At 39.5% G+C, this 16,027-nt stretch overlaps 1 protein-coding gene across 1 annotated transcript in view; it reads left to right on the forward strand.

Moving 5' to 3' along the window:
* ULK2 (unc-51 like autophagy activating kinase 2) overlaps window positions 1-16,027 on the forward strand; it is an 80,148-nt gene that overhangs the window by 39,300 nt on the left and 24,821 nt on the right. Inside the window, exons 13-14 of the mRNA XM_029929243.1 lie at window positions 6,426-6,486; window positions 14,711-14,848. Of these exons, the coding sequence (XP_029785103.1) occupies window positions 6,426-6,486; window positions 14,711-14,848 (199 nt within the window). The remainder of the gene's footprint in view (window positions 1-6,425; window positions 6,487-14,710; window positions 14,849-16,027) is intronic.

Consider the following 16,027-nt stretch of genomic DNA (forward strand, 5'->3'; position numbering starts at 1 on the left):
TTCCTAAGAGTTTTTATCACAATGGTTATTGGATTTTGTCAAATGCTTTTTCTGTGATTTTCCTTTTTAGTCTATTAATGTGATAGATTACATTAATTTTAGAATGTTGAGCCAGCCTTGCATACCTGGGATAAATCCTATTTGGTTATGGTATATAATTCTTTTTATACATTTTTTGATTCAATTTGCTAATATTTTGTTGGAGATTTTGCATCTGTGGTTCATGAGAAATGATTGGTCTGCAGTTTTGTCTTAATGTCTTTTTCTAGGTAATGATGGCCTTTATAGAATGAATTAGGAAATATTCTCTCTGCTTCTATCCTCTGAAAGAGATTGAAGATAGAGATTTGGTATAATTTCTTCCTTAAATGTTTGGTAGAATTCTCTGGAGAACTCATGTGGGCCTGGTGCTTTCCGTTTTGGAAGATTATTAATATTGACTCAATTTCTTTAATAGAATAGGACCAATGAAATTGGTCCATTTCATCTAGGCTCTCAAGTTTGTGGATATAGAGTTGTGCATAATATCCCTGGATTATCCTTTTAATTTCAGTGGGATCTTTAGTGGTGTCCCTTCTTTTACCAGTGATATTAGTAATTTGTATCCTCTCTTTTTTTTCCTTAGTTATCCTAGAAGCTTATTGATTGTTGTGTTTTCAAATTCATTTAGTTCAAAATATTTAAAACTTTCTCTTGAGGTTTCTTCTTTGACCAATTTGTTAGGGACATGCATACCTGTTAAGTACGAATTGTTATGTCTTCTTCGAGCATCTATATTTATGTAAATATAAATGTATCACTGTACAATGCAACTTTTTAATTCCTGATAACTTTTCTTACTTTGAATTCTGCTGTGTTGGAAATTAAAGATATTCCTGCTTTCTTTTGATTGATGTTAGCACGATCTATTTTTTTCTCTCCCTCTACTTTTTAAATCTATGTGTGTTTATATTTAAAGTGAGTATCTTATAGACAACCTGTAGTTGGGTTGTGTGTTTTAGTCCAGTCTGCAATCTGTCTTTGAATTGGTATATTTAGACCATTGACATTAAAAGGGTCATCGATATAGTTAGATTAATGTCTAACGTATTTGTTAACTGTTTTCTGTTCATCATCCTCGTTCTTCCTATCTGTGTCTTCCACTCTTTCTGCCTTTTGTGGTTTTAATGAACATTTATTACTCTATTTTTCTTTCCTTAGCATATCAGTTATACTTTTTACTTTTCTTTAGTGGTTGCCCTGGAGTTTGTAATATACATTTATAACTAATCCAGGTCCACTTTCAAATAAACTATCACTTGGTGGGTAATGTGAAGTACCTTATAATAAAAAAAGTCCGAATTCCTTCCTGCCATCCCTTGTATCATTGCTCTCATTCATTCCAGTTAAGTATAAGCATACGTAAGCACACACACATATATGTAAGACATAGACTTAAGCATGCATAACTGAATATAACATTGCTATTATTTTCTCAGCAAATCCCTTCAATTTTTATTTGAGAAAGTATTTTTCTTTCACTTTTTAAAAATTTATTTATTTTGAGAGAGAGGGAGAGAGAGAGAGAAAGAGCAAGCATGAGCCGGGAGGTGCAGAGAGAGAATTTCAAGTAGGCTCCATGCTGACAGCACAGAGTCTGTGGCTTGATCCCACAGCTGTGAGATCATGACCTGAGCCAGAATCAAGAGTGGAACACCCAGCCGACTGAGCCACTCAGGTACCCTTTTCCTTCACTTTTGAGGAATAATTTTGTAGGGCACAGAATCCTAAGTTGGTGGCTTACTTCTCTCAGTACTTTATGTCACTTCACTCTCTTCTTGCTTGCACGATTACTGAGAAGTCAGTGTGATTCTTATCACAAAAAGAAAAAGAAATTCTTGTCTCAAAAAAGAAAAATAATTCTTTTTTCTTTACTTTTGATTTTCTGTAATTTGAAAATGATATGCCTATGTGTAGTTCTATCTGTTTTTGCATGCTGTCTACCTTTTCCATTAGGGCACTGAGCACATTAGTCATAGTTTTAAATTTCTAGTCTGATGGTTCTTTTAAGATATTTAAAAATGTTTATTTATTTTGAGAGAGAGAGAAAGTGTGTGTGGGGGGGGAAAGGTCAGGGAAAAAGGGAGAGAGAGAATCCCAAGCAGGCTTCATGCCATCAATGCAGAGCCTGATGTAGAGCTCGATCCTACCAACTGTGAGATTTTGACCTGAGCCCAAATCAAGTCTCAGACACTTAACCGACTGAGCCACCCAGGTTCCTCTCTAGCCTGATAATTCTCACGTCCCTGCAAAATCTGGTTCTGATGCTTGCTCTGTCTCTTCAAACTGTGTTTTTTGCCTTTTGTTATGCCTTGTGACTAGTTCTTGATAGGCATACAGGATGTACTGGGTAAAAGGAACTGCTGTGAGTAGGCCTTTAAGTAAGCAGGAGGGGAGTAGGTAAGCAGTAGGCCTGTCAGAGGAGGAGAATGTTCTGTAGCCCGGTGATTAGGTCTCAGTCTTTTAGTGAGTCTAGGTCTCTGGTATGTGGGCACAAGTGTTTCCCAGTTTCTTTCTCCTGCCTTAGGTGGGACAGGATGGCTGTAGGGGACTGGAGTTGGGCCTTTTGCTACCCCCAGGTCAGTGAGGCTCTGATTAAGTGGTTTCCCTTGAGGGCAGGCCTTGTTAAGAACAGAATGCTCAGACCTATTTAAACATGGTTTCTGACTGAGTTCCTGGAGGTAAATCTGGCAATACCGCGAGCCTATGACTAGGTCCTCCTGGAGTTTTTAGCTCTGAGAGTTGTTCATTAGTGATCCTCTAGCAAATTGGCAGTCACAGTTCATGTTTTTCTACCAGGTTTGATCCCTCCGGCATTCTGCTGGTCAGTCTCTTCTCGGATACTCCACAAGTCCCTATGTTTGCCTGTCTCTCCAGTCCTAGGACATCAGTTTGCCCCTCGTCGTCTTCTCTCTTTTGGATCCAAGAAGAACTGTTGATTTTTCAGTCTGTTCAACTCTTTACTTGTTGTTTGGATGGAATGGCAACTTCCAGGCTTCTCACATGTGACACAGGAACCAGAAGTCCTCATATAAGATCTTTAAAACATCTGTACAATTAAAAAGTAATAAGGGACACCTGGGTGGCTCAGTTGAGTGGCTGACTTCAGCTCAGGTCATGAGCTCATGGTTTGTGGGTTCGAGCCCCACATCAGGCTCTGTGCTGACAGCTTGGAGCCTGGAGCCTGCTTTGGATTTTGTGTCTCCCTCTCTCTCTGCCCCTCCCCCACTCATGCACTGTTTGTCTCAATAATAAATAAAACACTAAAAAATTTTTTAAAGTAATAATATAAGACAAATAACAGTACACTGCTCTGATTTTCTTATCTCTTTTGTTGGATTTTACATTTTTTTCTCTTATTGTTGCGAGGTAGTTACAAAAAGACCACCAATGCCAAATAGAAGCGAGGCATGATTTTATTTCAGGCTGGGCCAAACCTGATGTCCTTGGTGTTAGGCAGCAGAGAATGGCAGTGAGATTATATGGACAGAGTACATCATTACTGAGTTAACCAGTTACAAGCCATAGCATTCCATGGGAGCCAGTTACCTTGCAATACACAAACGCCATCTTTGGCAGGAACCCACCACTCCAAGGCTCTTTGTCCCTTTAAAATGACCCATCATAGTTATACATCTAAGATGTCGCGAGAAGGGGACAATTTCTCATTGGTTAACTCTGTCTTTGCCAGGTCTTAGGAAAAAGGGTGGGGCTGCGCTTAGCAAGCACGCGGAAGCATCTTCTGATAACTAACAGGGAGCCAATAGGCTTTTATGTCAATGTTTCAACAGTTACCCTGCAGTTAGAACGGTGAATGGGGAGATGCATTCGCAAAGCAACTTACAGAAGCCAAAACAGCCGGTTAATGATTTTCCATTTTACTCAGGTTTGCTAACCTATAACACTTACTGCTCTAATATTAGGGGAAATTTCCTTGATGTGTTCTTTCACTGAGTTTTTCATGTATGTTTCTCATTTTATTTTTCAGAAGCTTCCCTCTTCCCTTTGAGAATTGTTCTTATTTCAGGGTGCAATATTTTGTTTTCTGTGAAGACAATTATGTACATCTTTTAACTTTTCTCTGGAAAATATTTTTCTTTTTAATCTCCCCCAGGTTGTTTGGGAGTCTGGTTTTCAGACTGGATTCCTTCCTTGGGTGTTTGGTGGTTGTGTGCTCATAATTAAGAATGGAAAATCAGCACATTATTTGAAAGCTTTGTAAGTGCTGGGTCTGAAGGACAGGTGACACCGTGGTGTCCTTGCCTTGGAATGCTTCCTTCTTGGAAGGCCACTCGCATCTCCCAGAGAACACGCCCTGACACGCTGTGGGGGAGCCTTCTGGCCAAGGATTCTGTCTTCTTAGGCCTCCTCAGTCCCATCATGCTTATATCAACTTTATAGCTTCTGAGTTTTTGCGGCTATTGACTTTCCTTTCTGCCCTTGTGAGTTTAGGCTCTGTTCTCTCCCTCCCTCAAATGGTATCAAAATAACAATATAATTACTAAAATATTTTAATGGGAGGTGCCTGGTTGGCTCAATCAGTATAGCATATGACTCTTGATCTCAGGATCATGAGTTCAAGCCCCATACTTGGGCATGAAGACTACTTAAAAAACAAAACAAAACAAAAACTCTGTGGGTCTTTTTGTCCTTAGGGTAATCCCATTAGGGATGTCCAATCAAATTACTGAGCTTTGAAGTAACTTGAAAGAATTCTCTTCTGGTGATAATACAATTTACATGGATATGTGGTTATGAAGGATAAAACATTATTGTGGCTTACTTTTGATTTCTAGGGGTTTTTTCTTTTTCTTTTATTTCATAATTATGTATGGTTCCAAACTTAAAGCTGCAAAATGAACTACACTTAGTGAAATGTAGCCTCTATACCTACCCTCTGCACTGTTCCCATATCGACAGCTATTTTCATTAAAATAGATACCTTCCTTCCTCAGTTCTCTTTATTCTCTTACCCTGATTTATTTTCCTTTATATTTCTTACCATGCATGACACTATTACCTTCTTTCACTACTAGAATGTAAGCTTCAAGAGAGCAGGGACTTGAGATATGCTAAAATAAACACATTTCTCAATTCTTTTTTTTTTATGCTTTTTATTTATTTTTGAGAGACAGAGAGAGACAGCTGGAGCAGGGGAGGGTCAGAGAGAGAGAGAGGGAGATACAGAATCTGAAACAGGCTCCAGGCTCTGAGCTAGCTGTCAGCACAGAGCCCAACACGGGGCTCGAACCCACGAACCGTGAGATCTGACCTGAGCCGAAGCCAGACGCTTAACCGACTGAGCCACCCAGGCGCCCCTCTCAATTCTTATTTAGGGCCATTCAAGAGATATTTGTGTTCATTTTCTCCCTTTTGAGTGTAGGTTAGCAGTTTATTTTTTTAAAATTGTATTTTTGCTTTATCATATCAACACATTAGTTATACCTTTACAGTCATTTATTTATGTATTTAAAGTTTGTTTGTTTTTTTTGAGAGAGTGTGTCTGAGTAGAAGAGGGGGAGAGAGAGGAGGAAAGTGAGAGAATTTCAAGCAGGCTCCTCACTGTCCGTGCAGAGCCTTACTCAGGGCTTGAACTCATGAACCGTGAGATCATGACCTGAGCTGAAATCAAGAGTTGGATGTTTAACCTGCCGAGCCACTCAGGCACCTCGCGTTTACAGCCAGTTAGAATCACACGAAGTGATACAGTGGACATACCAGTGACAAGGAATTAGGGGCCCCTGTGTTCTGAGCTCAGCTCTGTTCCCACAGATAGATGACGTAGGAGTAGGTGAAGATGGCCTGTGGCATATGCTACTGTGTCTGAGAGGCCCCAGCCTTCCCACTTTGCTCCGCAGCCCCTTCAGGACAGGAGGATGGGGCGCTCCAGCGCTGGAGGGAACTAGACGTTGTTAACAGTCAGTTGTGCTAGAATGCGCCATGCATGTTCTGAAAATTACCACACTCCGAAAAAATTGCTCAATAAAACCAGAGTTTATGGGCAAATTGGAATTAGGGACACAACACTCCAAACATTGGTGAGTGACATATTAAAAAACACATGATTAAAATGTTATCACAGGTTTCTTGTGCATGTTAAATGGTGAAGAAATACATAACACTGAAAGAAATATGACACTGTACCTCAAAAAGACCTGATTGTTTCTAGCCACGGGCAATGAAGAGTTGCAGCCTGTGAATTCAGCTGCGTGCATGTCTCCACTCCCGGTTTTTACCTGCTTTTACTCACGGAGGAAACTGCAACATAAGCAAGTAGCCAGTTTGTGTTGTGCTCAGATTTTTCCTAATAATCATGTTGGAACAGTTTACATCTTGAAAGCAGATGGCAGAGCAGAACTGATGGTGTTTTTCTCTCTCTCCTTTAGATGACATGCCAATGGGAACTGCTGGCAGACGCGCTTCGAATGAGTTCTTGGTGTGTGGAGGGTATGTTTGTATATATTAAACGAAAAGATTGCTCATATTTTGATTTTTGTGAGGAAAGTTAGGGAACTTTGACTATGTTCTTGATTCTTAAAATTTATTTTGTTTCACAATGTGTCGTTTTTCTAAAGAAAGTTTAAATTGTGGCAAGACACATGAAGTCTGTTGTTTTGGCCATATTTAAGCTTATGATTTAGTAGTGTTAAGTATATTCACAGTGTTGTGCTGGTCTTCAGAACGTTTGCATCTTGCAAAACTAAAACTCAGTACTCATTATGTAATAGCCTTGCCCATTTCTCCCCTCCCTAGGCACTGGTAACCCCCATTCTACTTTCTGTTTCTATGAATGTGACTACTTTAGTTACCTCAAAAAAGTAGAATATACAATATGTGTCTTTTTGTGACTGACTTAGTTCAATATCATAATATCTTCAAGGCTCATCCATGTTGTAGCATGTGTCAAAATTTTCTTTTTAAGGCCGAATTATCTTCCATTCTACACATATAACATGTTTTGTTTATCCATTCTTCTTTCAATGGACAATTGGATTTCTTCTACCTCTTGGCTATTGTGATCCTTCTGCTATAAATGTGAATGTGCAGATATCTGTTTGAGACCTTGCTTACAGTTATGTTCGATACATACCCAACAGTGGGAGTGCTGGATCATATGGTACTTCGACTCGTAAGGTTTTGAGTTTTCCTTAGTACCATTTTGCATTCCTACCAACAGTGTACCAGGGTTCTGGTTTCTCTGCATCTTCAGGAGCACTTGGTATTTCCTTTTTTGGGTGTGAGGTGTGAGAACTCATTGTGGTTTTGATTTGCAATTCTGTCAGTGATTAGTGGTTTTGAGTGTCTTTTCATATACTTGTTGGCCATTTGTATATCATTGGTTGTTGAGTTGTAGGAGTTTATATATATTTTAGATATTAACCCTTTATCAGATATATGATTTATGGATGTTTTCTCCCATTCAAAGATTATCTTTCCAGTCCTTTGAGCATAGAAGTTTCAGAATTTTATGTAGTCTCATTTGTCTATTTTTTGGATTTTTTTTGTCTATGTTTTTGGTGTCCTATTCAAGAAATCATTGCCTAATCCAATGTCATGAAACTTTTCTCCTCTGTTTCCCTTTAGGAGTTATATAGTTTTGGGTCTTATATTTAGATCTTTTATCCACTTTGAGTTAAGTTTTGTATATTGTATAAGGTAAGGGTCCAACTGCATTTCTTTGCGTGTGGGTATCTAGTTTTCACAGAACAATTTGCTGAAGACATTGTCCTTTCCCCACTGAGTAGTGTTGATATCCTTATTAAAGATCATTTGTCCATTTAAGCAAGGGTTTGTTTCTGGACTGTCTATTCCATTCTGTTGGTCTGTATGTCTGTCGTTATGCCAAACACATTGTTTTGATTACTGTAGATTTGAAATATTTTTTTAAATGTCTGTTTTTGAGAGAGAGTGAAAGAGAAACCGTGCGAGCAGGAGAAGGGCAGAGAGAGAGGGAGACACAGAATTTGAAGCAGGCTCCAGGCTCTGAGCTGTCAGCACAGAGCCGGACGCAGGGCTCAAACCCACAAACTGTGAGATTGTGACCTGATCAGAGGTCGGATGCTTAACCAACTGAGCCATCCAGGTGCCCTGAAATATATATATTTTTTAATGTTTATTTTTGTGAGAGAGAGACAGAGCCTGAGCAGGGGAGGGGAAGAGAGAGAGGGAGAAACAGAATCGGAAGCAGGCTCCAGGCTCTGAGCTGTCAGCACAGAGCCTGACATGGGGCTCGAACTCATGAACCTTGAGATCATGACCTGAACCAAAGTCATACACTCAACCAGCTGAGCCACCCAGGCGCCCCTGAAATATGTTTTGAAATTAGGAAGTTTATAAGACCTCTGATTTTGTTTTTCTTTTCTATAAATTGTTTTGACTGTTAAAGGGTCCGTGCAGATTACATGTGAATTTCAGGATAGATTTTTCTATTTTCTGCAAAAAATGCCGTTGAGATTTTGGTAGGGATGGCATTGGTCTATACAGATGACTTTGGGTGGTATTGACATCTTAACAGTATTAAATCTTCTAGTCAATAAGGATGGGATGTCTTTTTAAATTTCTTTCAGCAACACTTTGTAGTTTTCAAGTCTTTTCACCTCCTTGTTTAAATTTATTTCTACATGTTTAATTCTTTTTGATACTGTTGAAAATGGCATTGTTTTCTTAATTTCCTTTTTGGATTGTTTTTGTTAGTGCATGGAAATGCTTCTGATTGAGATCTGTGTTTTGATTTCATGTCCTGCAGTTGCTGAATGCATTAGTTCTGGTTATTTTATTTTAGAGAGAGCATGCCGGGGAGGGGGCAGAGGGGGAAGAGAGAGAGCTCCTTAAGCCAGCTCCACACTTAGTGCAGAGTCCAACATGGAGCTTGATCCCACAATCCTGGGATCATGATCTTAGCCAAAATTAAGAGTCAGATGCTCAACCGACTGAGCCACCCAGGTGCCCTGCTGAAAGTATTAGTTCTAAAGGCTTTTTGTGTGTGAAATCTTTAGGATATTCTGCATTTAAGATCATGTTTCCATGAACAAAAATAATTTTACTTTTCAAATTTGGATGCCTTATATTTCTTTCTTTTTTGTGCCTGATTGCTTTGGCTAGGAGTTCTGTGTTGACTACAAGTGGTTAGGGCAGGCATCTTTGTCTTGTTCCTGATCATAGAGAAAAGGCTTTTGGTCTTTAACCATTGAGTATGATGTTAGTCATGGGCTTTTTGCATAAGGTGTTTATTATGTTGAGGTAATTTTTTCAATTCCTAGTTTGTTGAATGCTTTTTTAAAAAATTGTTTTTATTTAGAGAGAGAGAGCACAGAAACTGGGTAGAGGAGTAGAGGGAGGGAGAAAGAATCTTACGCAGTCTCCACACTTAGCGTGGAGCCCAAGGGGTTCAATCTTACAATCCTGTGATCAAAATCTTAGCTGAAAGAGTCAGATAACCAACTAAGCCACCCAGGCACCCTGTGGAATACATTTTATCATGAAAGGATGTTGGGATTTTGTCAAATGCTTCTTCTGCATAGCTTGACATGGTCCAGTGGTTTTTGTCCTTCATTTCATTGATGTAGGTGTTATAAATCACGTTTGGTCATGGTATATGATCCTTTTAATGTGTTGTTGAATTTGGTTTGCTAATTGTTACAGATTTTTGTTTTGATTTTGTTTTTGTAGTATATATATGTGGTTTGGTATTAAGGTAATGCTGAGCTCATGGAATGCGTCTGGGAGTGTTTTCCTCCTCCTTAATATTCTGGAAGAGTTTGAGAAGTGTTGATGTTTTTATTTTATCTTATTTTATTCTTTAATTTAATTTTAATTTTTAAATTTTATTTAATTTTTGAGAAAGACAGACACTGTGTGGAAGTGGGTGAGGGGCAGAAAGAGAGAGGGAGACAGAATCCAAAGCAGGCTCCAGGCTCTGAGCTGTCGGCACAGAGCCCAATCAGGGGCTGAAACTAATGAACTATGAGATCGTGACCTGAGCCAATGTCCGACATTTAACCGGCCGAGCCACCCAGGCACCCCCGATGTTAACTCTTTAAATGTTTGATAGAATTCACCAGTGAAAGTCTTGGGCTCTTTTTGTTGTTGGAAGGCTTTTGATTACTGACCCAGTCTCTTTAGTTATAGGTCTGTTCAGATTTTTCGTCTTTATCATCCAGTCTTAGTAGCCTGTGTGTGTGTAGAAATTTATCCATTTCTTCAGGTTATCCAGTTTGTTGGCAAGTACTTGTTCATAGTTCTCTCTTTATAATCCTTTTTATTTCTGTGGCGTTAATTGTCATGCTCCTTCTTTCACTTCTGATTTGAGTCTTTTCTTAGTTAACCTAGCTAAGTGTCAATTTTGTTAATCTTTTAAAAATGCCAAGTCTTGTTTGATTTTTTTCCTATTTTCTCGATTTTGGTTATCTCTGCTCTAAGCTTTATTATATCCTTTTGTTAGCTTTCAGTTTAGTTTGCACTTTTTTTTTTTAGTGTTTATTTATTTTTGAGAGAGAGAGGGAGAGAGAGAGAGTATGAGCAGGGGAGGGGCAGAGAGAGAGGGAGACACAGAATCTGAAGCAGGCTCCAGGCTTCGAGCTGTTAGCACAGAGCCCGATGCGAGGCTTGAACCCACAGACCATGATTTCATGACCTGAGCTAAAGTCGGACATTTAAACCAACTGAGCCACCCAGGTACCCCGTAGTTTGTATGTTTTATGAGGAGTAAAGTTAAGCTTTTGATTGGATTTTTTTTAATGTGAGCATTTGCAGCCATAAACATCTATCTTCACACTGCTTTGAGTATATTCCATAAGTTTAGGTATGTTGTGTTTACAGTTTTGTTGTTTTCAAGTTAATTTCTGATTTATTTCGTGATTTATTCTCTGGGAGTGTGTGGTTTAGTTTCTATGTATTTGCGGATTTTGTAGTTTTCTTTCTGCTGTTGATTTCTAGTTTCTATCCATGGTGCTGGAAAAGATACTTTGTATGTTCAGTCTTTTACAGTTTCTTAAGATTTGTTTTGTGACCTAACATGTGGTGTGTCCTGGAGAGCGTTTCATGTGCACTTGAGAAGAACGTCAGTCCTTCTGTTGGTGGGAGGAGTGCTCAGTGTCTGTCTACAAGATCCATCTGGTCTAGAGTGTTGTTCATGCCCTGCTTCTTTATTGATCTTACATCTGGTTTTGCTGGGCCGCCTGGGTGTCTCAGTTAGTTAAGCGCTGGCTTCGGCTCAGGTCATGATCTCACAGTTCGTGGGTTCGAGCCCCGCATCGGGCTCTGTGCTGACAGCTAGCTCGGAGCCTGGAGCCTGCTTCAGATTTTGTGTCTCCCTTTCTCTTTGACCCTCCCCTGCTCACGCTGTCTCTGTCTCTCAAAAATAAATAAAAAACATAAAAAAAAATTTAAGTCTGGTTATTCTATCCATTATTGAAAGTAGGGGTATTGAACTGTTCAGATATTATTGGGGAATTATCTAGTTCTCCCTTCAATTTCATAAGTATTTGCTTCATCTACTGATGGAGAGCTGATGTTTGGTGCATAAATATTTATAATTGTTCTATTTTCCTGGTTCAGTGATCCTTTAATCATTACACATTATGTCCTTTGTTGCCCCTTGTAACAGTGTTTGACTGGAAGTCTGTGGTTTGGTTTCCATATAGCGGCTCCTGCCGTCTTCGGTTGACATCTGCATGGAATGTCCTTTCACCTTTGGCCTAAAGAGGGAAGACAGATTACTGTCATTTTGTTACTTTTATGTATGTCTTGTGACTTTTTGGTCCCTCATTTCCTCTCTTGCTCTCTTTCTTTGTGTTTTGTTGATCTTGGTGTAGTGACATGCTTCAGTTCTTATTTCCTATTGTGTGTATTCTGTAGATATATTCTTTGTGATGACTCTTGGGACCACATGAAATATCCTAACAGCTACAACACTCTCATTTAACTGATAACTTCAATTGCCTGCAAAAACTCTACTCCTAATGGAGAGTATGGGAGTACACTACCCCCACCCCCCACTTATGTTATTAATGTCACAAATGGCATCTTTATGTGTTCTTTTACAATTTACTGTTTATTTTTGAGACAGAGCATGGGGGTGGGGGCAGAAAGAGAGGAAAACACAGTATGAATCAGGCTTCAGGCTTTGAGCTGTCAGCGGAGAGCCCAATGCAGGGCTCACACCCATGAGCCGTGAAATCATGACCTGAGCCAAAGTCAGATGCTTAACCGACTGAGCCACCCAGGTGCCCTGATGTGTTCCTAATAATAACATAGATTTATGGGGTTTTTGGTACTTTTGTCTCTTTCGTTGTGTACAATATTCTCTTATCTTAAAGGAGAAGGAAAAACAGCAATAGCAGGACTACATATAGCTCTGAAAGCTTCTGGTCTGTCATCAGTCTATTTCCCTCTGCTTTGAGAACAGCATGTCCCAAATGGGAGCTGTTCCTGCAACCTACTTCCCAAGATTTGTGGCAGGAATGCCCACACCAGGGAGTGTAGAAATGTGTTGTGTTTTGGGCAGCCTGCTTAGTCTTTCTAGTATTCCATGGTAGGAGGCAGGTAAAAGATGACTTTCCACAGAGAGAATCCTCTGCACTGCTTTACCTAGTGGAGGTGGAGGGGCCATGCTGGAGACTCAGGGCATGCGTAGTTTGTCTCTCTTACTCTTGGGCTAAGGGAGTCAGGTAATGGTTCACTATTGATAGTAATACAAAGCTAGACAGGAAGGTGGCTGCCGTGGTCTCAGCGAGCTGGCGCTCTGGGGATTTCTCCGGGGAAGACTTTGTAGTCTGAGCAGGTCTGCTTGAAGGTTCTGCCCAGAGATTGTCTGACACCACATTGCCAGGACACCTGTCCTGGCTGTTCATCTCCTCATATGCTGGCAGAGCATGCTTGGCATTCCCTGAGAGAGATGCTTTAAATTATGTATGAAGTTGGTAAGTTTACTTCATAGAGCACTATTGTATTCAGCTTCTAATTTCCCTTTGGTGCAAAAATATTAGAACCTGACAATGTATATGTTGAAAGAAATTCCCAGATGTACTTGCTTCACGAAGTCTTTACTAACTCATTGAATTGAGACAGTAGAAAGAGGACATCTGTTTATTCACATTCTGATCCTTGATGGCTGTTTTACTGAGGAACTGAGGCTCTAGGGCCTGTGCGAGCTCTGGGTTGCAGGCACCACAGTTGGTTAAAGAAGTCTTGTAAACCTGTTCAGTGTTCAGTTTCCACTAGTAGAAGTTTTTGGTTTTGTTTTGTTTCATTTTCAGGTTGTAGGTAAACTTCACAATCATAAAGATAGATATTAAAAACAAATTATTGTATTTCAATACATTACACTTGACACTAATGTATGTGTCACCTATACTTCATTATGGATGGTTGGATGGATAAATACATGATACTTAATGGGAATTACCTAAATGAAAAAATAGACTGAGCTTATAGACAAAAAACCAGAAACAACAGCCCTGACTGCAGCGCGTGGCTAACGCTAAAGGCTTAGTTCTCTTGCCCGACGAGAAGCCAGAATGAGTAGTTGTTGCCCTCATTTCTGTGACTCAGGGAAGTTGTCTCCAGCTCTTTTGGCCTGTTCTTCACAGTTCAAAGGTGGTTGCTGAAGGCCCAGCAGGCGTACCCACAGTCCAGGAAGGAGGAAGGAGGAAGAGTGGATAGAAGACTTCCACTTACGTTTCATTGACCAGGAAATATATATGACTACTCATGGCAGCAAAGGAGTCTAGGATGTGTCATAATTTCACTGAGCAAATTGCCATCTTCTGTAAAATTTGAGTTCTGCTAGTAAGAAAGAGTGGATGGACGGATATTGGAGAAAGCAACTAATATCTCTATTACAGATGAGATTTTATTTAAATATGAAATGCTCTAATGGTTCAAAAAGCTCTAGAGTGACACTTCAGAAGAGTATCATATTGTTTGATAAGTATACAATCTCTTTATAGCTGTAATATTGTAATTTTAGAAAATATTAGATTCATATGGCGTTTTGGAATTATACGAGGGCAGAAGAATGAAATAAATCATCTTTTAGGGCCCAGTACTCTCCCTGATGTGTCAAGACAGGTTGCAAATTGAATTGAAAGTCATTTAAGGATATCCTGTTTCTGAATTTATGAAAATCAAGGGAAGAGGCTGTTATAGAAATCCAGTACTGACACTTCACCATGTGGACCTCAGATCAGTAATGTGCTTTGAGAGTTGTACAGTGTTATTTACAATCTTTTTAAAAGTCAGAAGTTCTTTGGGAATGCTTACTGCATTCATAACTTTTGTAAACATTCCAGTCATCTTTGCTCTTGAACTTCCTGTTCTTTTACCCAGCATATTTTCCTAGAAATATTTTTTTCTCTCACATAATAATGAATAGCAGAATGCGAGCAGATGAAACTGAGTTTTGCCAACCTGCTGACTTTTCCTATTGTTGTAGAGGAATGTTTTTCAAGTTCTTATTACAATTCTTAGTCCTCAATAAGCATCTGAATGCCTGGAGAATCTTTTAAATGACTAATGTGATTTTTTTTTTGGCCTTATTTTTTGAGATGATCATTTTTTATTCACATAGAAGCCTCTTCTAGAATTTTCTCTAAATATCACCAATGTGTCAAATGAAAGAAAAACAGGCTTACTTGGATTTCTTTCCTTTTTCAATAAATTATGGTTGCAGGCAGTGCCAGCCTACTGTGTCACCTCACAGTGAGACCGCACCAATTCCGGTTCCTACTCAGATAAGGAATTATCAGCGCATAGAGCAGAATCTTACATCTACTGCTGGCTCTGGCACAAATCTACATGGTTCTCCAAGGTAAGCTACTATTTTTTTCCTTCCTTGTCTTCTAAAAATTGTGTTGTTATTATTGAAAGATCTGTTACCTTCTAGGGCGCCTGGCTGACTCAGTCGGTGGAGCACAGGGCTGTTGATCCCGGGGGCGTAAGTTCAGGTCCCACGCTGAATATAAAGATTACTTAAAAATAAAAGCTTAACACAAAATTCTGCCCTTAGAAATAGGACAGACACTGCATCCATAAATTAGTACAAAATGCTTTTGAAAATAACCAAAATAAAAAAGATCTCTTGGATGTCATAAACTATAACTGAAACAAATAAAAATAAATGTTGGAAGACAAAGTTGAGGCTGTACCTGAAATAGGTGAATCAAAGAATGAAGATGGAAACTATGAATAAAATGTATTCTGCAGGGGTCCCCAGGTGGCTTAGTTGGTTAAGTGTCTCTGTTTTGTTTTGTGTTGTTTAATGTTTGTTTATTTTTAAGAGAGAGCGAACATGAGCCTGGGAAGGGCAGAGAGAGAGGATCTGAAGTGGGCTCTGACAGGGGTGAGCCTGGTACAGGGCTCAATGCGGGTCTCCATGCAGGGCTCAGACTCAGGAGCCATGAGAGCATGACCTGAGCCAAAGTCAGATGCTCAACCCACCCAGCCACCCAGGTGCCTCAGGTGTCTGTCTCTTAATCTCAGTTCAGATCTTAATCTCAGGGTCAAGATATCAAGCCCCACATTTACTTAAAAAACAAAAACAAAAACAAAAACACTTCAGGTATTAATTAGCGTAGGCATTCCAGAAAGAACAAGTAAAATGGTGAAGAAGGAAATTTCCAGGAAATAACCAAGAGAAAGTTTTCTAGAATTGGAGAACACATTAAAAGGGCCCACCTAATGTAAAGCTCAGGGAATGGAAGAAGATTCATAGGATGTAAACTGAGAAAGCTTTTACAAAAAATGTTTTGGCAGATTATTATTATCTGTGAAGAATATTAATGGGCATATTTTTCGAACCCAGCGCTTCAACTTCTGTTAACTTATTCTGTGGATACACAGTCCTTGCCTGTGTGTGAAGTTACACACACACAGGTTGTTGATGGTTACAGTAGCACAATCATATGCAATGAGAAGTAAGCCAGGTTCCCCCCGGTGCGTGACTGATGTGAGGTTCATCAGAGCACCTGCCATATAAAGAAGAAGGAAG

This window comes from Suricata suricatta, chromosome 17, assembly GCF_006229205.1.
Source record: "Suricata suricatta isolate VVHF042 chromosome 17, meerkat_22Aug2017_6uvM2_HiC, whole genome shotgun sequence".
Taxonomy (NCBI): domain Eukaryota; kingdom Metazoa; phylum Chordata; class Mammalia; order Carnivora; family Herpestidae; genus Suricata; species Suricata suricatta.